Source organism: Colobus angolensis, unplaced genomic scaffold, assembly GCF_000951035.1.
Source record: "Colobus angolensis palliatus isolate OR3802 unplaced genomic scaffold, Cang.pa_1.0 Scaffold6, whole genome shotgun sequence".
Classification (NCBI taxonomy): Eukaryota; Metazoa; Chordata; class Mammalia; order Primates; family Cercopithecidae; genus Colobus; species Colobus angolensis.
Genome location: NW_012119598.1, coordinates 3427238 through 3432515, shown reverse-complemented (window position 1 = coordinate 3432515; position 5278 = coordinate 3427238). Strand labels below are relative to the sequence as shown.

Here is a 5278-nt window from a genome sequence, read left to right as displayed (position 1 = left end):
TATTGCACAGTGGTGAAGTCTGGAATTTTAGTACTCATTGCTTGAATAGTGAACACTGTACCCAGTCATTTTTCATCCCTCACTTTCCTCCCACCCTCCAACATTTTGGAGCTTTCAGTGTCTCTTGTTCCACTCTGTATGTCCATGGGCACCCATCATTTAGCTCCCATTTCCAAATGAGAACATGCCGTTTCTGACTTTCTGTCTCTGAGTCATTTCACTTATGATAATGGCCAATAGTTCCATCCATATTGCTGCAAAAAAACGTGATTTCATTATTTTGGATGGTTGCATATGTATTCCATGGCATATACGCACCACATTTTAAAATCTAATCATCTGTTGATGGACACGTAGGTTCAGCCCATGATGTTGCTATTGTGAATAGTGGAACAGTTGATTATTAAACCGAAGAGAGAAAAGGCCTTCCTCTCCCCATGACTTAACAGGAATGAAGGACAGTGCATTTATAAAAGGATGGCCATCATCAGCTACTGGGTAGGCTGAGGCTTTTGATCACCACAGGTTGCAACTGGTGTGTCAGGTGGACAAGGGCAAGAGGATATGGTAATCAGAAATATCTAAGTTACACAGCATGTAATTTTTAGGAAACTGAAAATCACACACAGATACATCTAATAAAGACATGGGTACTTTATTTTCAAAACACTCATATGTTGCAAAAAACACATAGAAAAATAAAGTTTGGTGGGGGTGCTGACTAAACTTCAAGTCACAGACTTTTATGTTACAGACTGGAGCATGGTTTGTTATGCATGTAGAGAATCCAAACTAATTTATTAAACAGGATAGAAACAGGCTGTCGGGGTGAAATGGTTCTGAGAACCATCCAGTTCCCCTGTCAGATGCTGATAGACTAGCTCTTCAAATGTTTTTCTACCAGTTCAGAGATGGGTTAATGACTAGTTCCGACGGGGAAAAAGCAAGATGGATTCACAAACCAAATAATTTTAAACCAAGACACTTTTTTTTTTGCAACACAATATACATCACAGTGAAATGTGTAATCCTTGCAAATTGCAAGTTGAAAGAATTAAATTCAGAGGAGGGGAGAGAAAGAGTACTCAGTAGGGACTGAGAACTATATGCTTATTTTAAAAGAAATGTAAAGAGCAGAAAGCAATTCAGGCTACCCTGCCTTTTGTGCTGGCTAGTACTCCTCCAGTGGGTGTCAGCAGTACATGGCATTCAATATTTCAATGTGGAGCCCAAACCACTGAAAATGGGGTGAAATTGGCCAACTTTCTATCAACTTATGTTGGCAATTTTGCCACCAACAGTAGATTGGCACTTTTAATAAAAGAAAATTGAAAGGTTTCTCACTAAATGGAATTAGTGGAATCAAGAGACTCCCAGGTCTCAGCATACCTCATTAGTAATTGTTTTGTTGTTTCATGTTTTTCTAATGTCTCCCCTCTACCTGGTCACCTGAGATAACAGAATGAAAGTGGAAGGACAGCCAGATTTCTCCTTTGCTCTCTGCTCATTCTCTCTGAAGTCTAGGTTACCCATTTTGGGGACCTATTATAGGCAATAAACACAGTTCCCAAAGCGTTCGGACAGTTTCTTGCTGTGTTTTAAAATGGGTTTCCCTTTTCCTAGCCTTTTCCTGCAAAGGCTCACTCGGTCCCTTGCTTGCTCAGTGAACTGGGCTCCCCAGGGCCTAGGCTGCCTTCTTTTCCATGACCCCGCCCATGAGCCCTCCACTGGACAGCTCAGTGAGCCTGGCCCTTCATCCTGCACTGTGTTCTTCCTTCTCTATGAAAATCCAATACCTCTTACCAATACCTCTTACCTCCTCTGCATGTAAAGATTCTCAAGGATTGTCAGACTTCAAACATAACAGCAGAACTACCAGAAGGTCCTATAAATGCAGCAGTGACCTTCTCAAGCTGTCAGGTATTTAAATAGGATTTGGGATTTAATGCTATATATTTTTAAAGGAAAGAAATAAGAGTTGCTAGTTTTAAAAACGCATGTCTTTTAGTCAATTCAGAATCTGCCCCTAACCTTTTTTAAAAACTCAAGACAGATAAAGCTTTGGGGAAGAGGAAAAAAAATTGAAAAAAAAAAAAAAAAAAGACCAGATCTCGGGATCTCAGGCTAAATACGTGAGGCATAAGTTCGGTGCAGTCAGACTAAAAGTCTGGACTAAAATGAAGCCCTTTAGTGAGTAATTGCTGCAAAAAAGGAACAAAAAATTTTAAAAGGAGGGAAGGAAGAAATATGTCGCCTCTGAGGATACAGTATATATGATAGCCTGAAAACTCCAGGAAACTTCCAATTCTAAATTCTCCAGTGCGGGAGAAAAAAGTTGAGGACAGTCCTTTCTACTTTCTGCTAATAAAAAATGCAACAGTCCCTAGCAGCAGTGTGGAGACCCTCCTTAGGCCCCTGTCTTGGACATGCGGAGATTCTCCTGGCACAGCCCCACCTCTTGCAGTGGAGTTCTGTTTATACAGCTTGTCTTAAAATCACAGCGAGTGCATCTTGTTCTATTTGGGCCACTCTGTAAATACTTAAGTTGGCATACCATTTTAAAAGGAATAAAAAGGAATAAGAAGCTGATATTTTCATCTCCTCCCACCCATCTCCCCCTCCCATGCAAACGTGTGCTAAGCATGAGGGCATTCTCTTGGAGACCCTCTATTTGCCCCACTCTTTTACAGGGACAGAGGGAGCCTTGGCCATATTCCAAGGCCAACAGGAGGCTTCTGGACTTAAGTTTAATTCAGTTGGTGACATCCTCATTCTGGCTGTCCTTTCTCCCATTAGGTTTGCCTTTTCAGAGTTGATATTCAGTGACACAGGGGGATGGAGTTGTAGAACAGAATCCTCAGGTATACAGCTCATCCAAAATCATGCAAAGAGCTGGAAACAGCACTTGATTTTCCCTCTCTCCCCTTCAAACAGGTAGCCAGAAGCAAAAAAAATGACCTACAGTATGCACTGGGAGAAAGACTTCGATATTAAAACTTTCACTGTCTCTGTTGTTTCATTGTCTCGCCAGTGAAGATCGGAGATTTCTACACAAATCTCCAATAGCTTTGTTGTGCACACCTCTTGCTCCCTGACCTCGGCCCCTTGTGCTTTTCATAGACACACCCTGGGGAAAGCAGTTTTTGATCATACATGGTTGTCACCTGAGCTGGCATTACCAAAAAGCTGGGCTCCAGCTGCCCACGCAGTACAGGTATGGGTAGTAAGGATAGTTGTTATACAAGGAGACCAGGGAGGCCCGGGAGAAGGCCTCCTCTTTCAGAGCCGGCAAAGAGGAGTGCTTCTCCAAGTCTCCCAGCTCCGAGGAGAGCTGCTTTCGCTTAGTCTTATAGCGTCTGTTCTGGAACCATATCTTCACTTGGGTCTCCGTGAGCTTGAGGTTCTTGGCCAGGTGGGCCCGTTCAGGGGCCGACAGGTACTTCTGATGGCTGAACTTCCTCTCCAACTCGATCACCTGAGTGTGGGAGAAAGCAGCTCGAGAGCGCTTCTGCGGCTGCTTAGGGGTTTGGGGGAGGCTTGGAAGGGAGCCTGAAGTGTTTTCACAGTCCAACAGATAAGACCCCAAGTGCCTTTCTGGAAGGGACAGCGGGGAAAGAGGGATGGGAAGACAAAAGTTACATGTTAGCAGGGAAGAGAACAGAATTCAATCCACCCTTATCTCTTTAGTGAGTGAACAAACAGCACACTGTCATCGTGGATACATTTCACTTTTTTCACATGACTAAGGAGCTCTCCGGAGTGAAGAGTGAGTAAATATGTTTGTAACCTATTCATTTTCTAAGAATCATTAAGAACCCAAAGTTAGAGATGTTTCGTGGTTGAACTTTCTCCCTATTGTCTAGTAGAATTAGATGGGGATTCCCGATCTGTGTGCTGAGGAGAGGCGGGAGAGGGAGGCAGGGAAGACAGAGGAACAAGACACCCGGGAAGGGCGGACCAAAAGGCATCCGGTGTTAGGACTCAGGTGGGCAAGAGAGGGCTTGTGCCACGGGAGACGCAGAGGCAGGCTCATTCTGGGCTTTAATTCCCTCTTCGCTAAACGAGGCGTTCGGTCGCCTCATCAGAAGTGACAGGAAAGAAAATAACTCTTTCCTGAAGGGAACCCAAAATGTACCGCTTTACTGCCCACGGGATTGGGAAGCACACGGAGGCTTTCCTGGTCAACCCCTACTTTGTCACTATTAATAAGTTATCATTAGTTCTCGTAACTACCGTGGGGCTGGCGCCGATCGCGGGTGGCGCGGGGCGGGATCCGCTCCCGGGACGGTGGAGGGCGGTCGCGCTGCGGTCGCGCCGGCTTCTGAGCCCCGGGGAGCGGAGGGCACCGAGCCGGGAGAGTCCTGCCGTGTCAGAATCCTGCGCCGCCCTGACGCTGGGGCTCAGGGTTCGTCCCCAGGGCGCGCACGCGTGGCTGCGGAGGCGGGGAGGTCCCTCTGCCTGTCGCCGCGGGGCCCCGCGTCCCTGCACCCCGAGCTCTGGGGGGTCCGCCTTAGGCTGCCCTCGGGCCCCGGCCTCGCCGCTTACCTGGCTCGGTCTCCGCCAGCGTCTCGGCCTCCTCCGGCGCGGCGCGGGGCCTGGGGCTCAGCTGGTCGTTCTGCACCCCGGCGGGGCCGCGTCCTCCCTCCGGCTCTGGCTCCGGCTCCGGGTCGCGCCGTCTCGGGCTGCCCGTGTGGCCGCCTCGCCGCTGCGCGCCGTCCCGCAGGATGTCCTGGATGAGGAAGGACGTGAGCGGCTTGGATGGGGTTGGCCGCGCGGCCCCCTCCGCTTTCGCCTCCCCGGGCAGCGGCTCCGTGGCCCTGAGCATCCCGGCTGCCCCGCTCCGGCCCCGCTGCGCCGGCCCAGCTTGCACAGCTTTCACTTTCTGCCTCCCGGCGAGCTTATAGCCCCGGGGGAAGCGCGCCGCGCCGCCCTCCCATTGGCCGCGGGACGGGCCGCGCCGCGGATTGGCCGCCCTGCGCTCCAGGTGACGCCGCGAAACGGGAAGGCCTGACCACGAGCCCGCTCCGCTCCTCCCTAGGGGATTCCTTCCCCAATTCCCTCTCCTTCCCCAATTCCCTATCCTTCACCCAGCTCTCCTCCCTCTGCCCTGAGCCGTTTTCCCAGGTCGGGAGCGCACCCCAAAGCTGGGTTCCTCTGCCCCAACCCACCCGCAACAGAAGTTGAGAAGCTCATGGGGATGGGATGACCAAGACGAACAGTCCAGTTAGCTCTTCAGGACCCTCAGAGCCAGTCACACGGGGTGAGGACACGGTCGCTG

The 5278-nt window shown here is 49.5% G+C and overlaps 1 protein-coding gene across 2 annotated transcripts; it reads right to left on the bottom strand.

The window, feature by feature from the left end:
• Positions 1-633: 633 nt before the first annotated feature.
• Positions 634-4868, bottom strand: NKX3-1 (NK3 homeobox 1). Of its 2 annotated transcripts, XM_011962610.1 has the most exons (3): positions 4793-4825; positions 4546-4573; positions 634-3594 (listed from the first exon to the last, which is right to left on the bottom strand). In XM_011962610.1, the coding sequence occupies exons 1-3, from the start codon at positions 4823-4825 to the stop codon at positions 3176-3178; spliced, it is 480 nt and encodes a 159-aa protein (XP_011818000.1). In that variant the 3' UTR covers positions 634-3175. The 2 variants fall into 2 exon arrangements, with proteins under 2 accessions (XP_011818000.1, XP_011817999.1); XM_011962609.1 differs by having other exon boundaries at positions 4546-4868.
• Positions 4869-5278: the final 410 nt, after the last annotated feature.

Coding starts and splice junctions, on each gene's coding strand:
- NKX3-1 (XM_011962609.1), bottom strand. CDS start 4,825: ATGCTCAGGGCCACGGAGCCGCTGCCCGGGGAGGCGAAAGCGGAGGGG. Junction 3,595..4,545: donor GCTGGCGGAGACCGAGCCAG/GTAAGCGGCGAG, acceptor TGTCCCTTCCAG/AAAGGCACTTGGGGTCTTAT.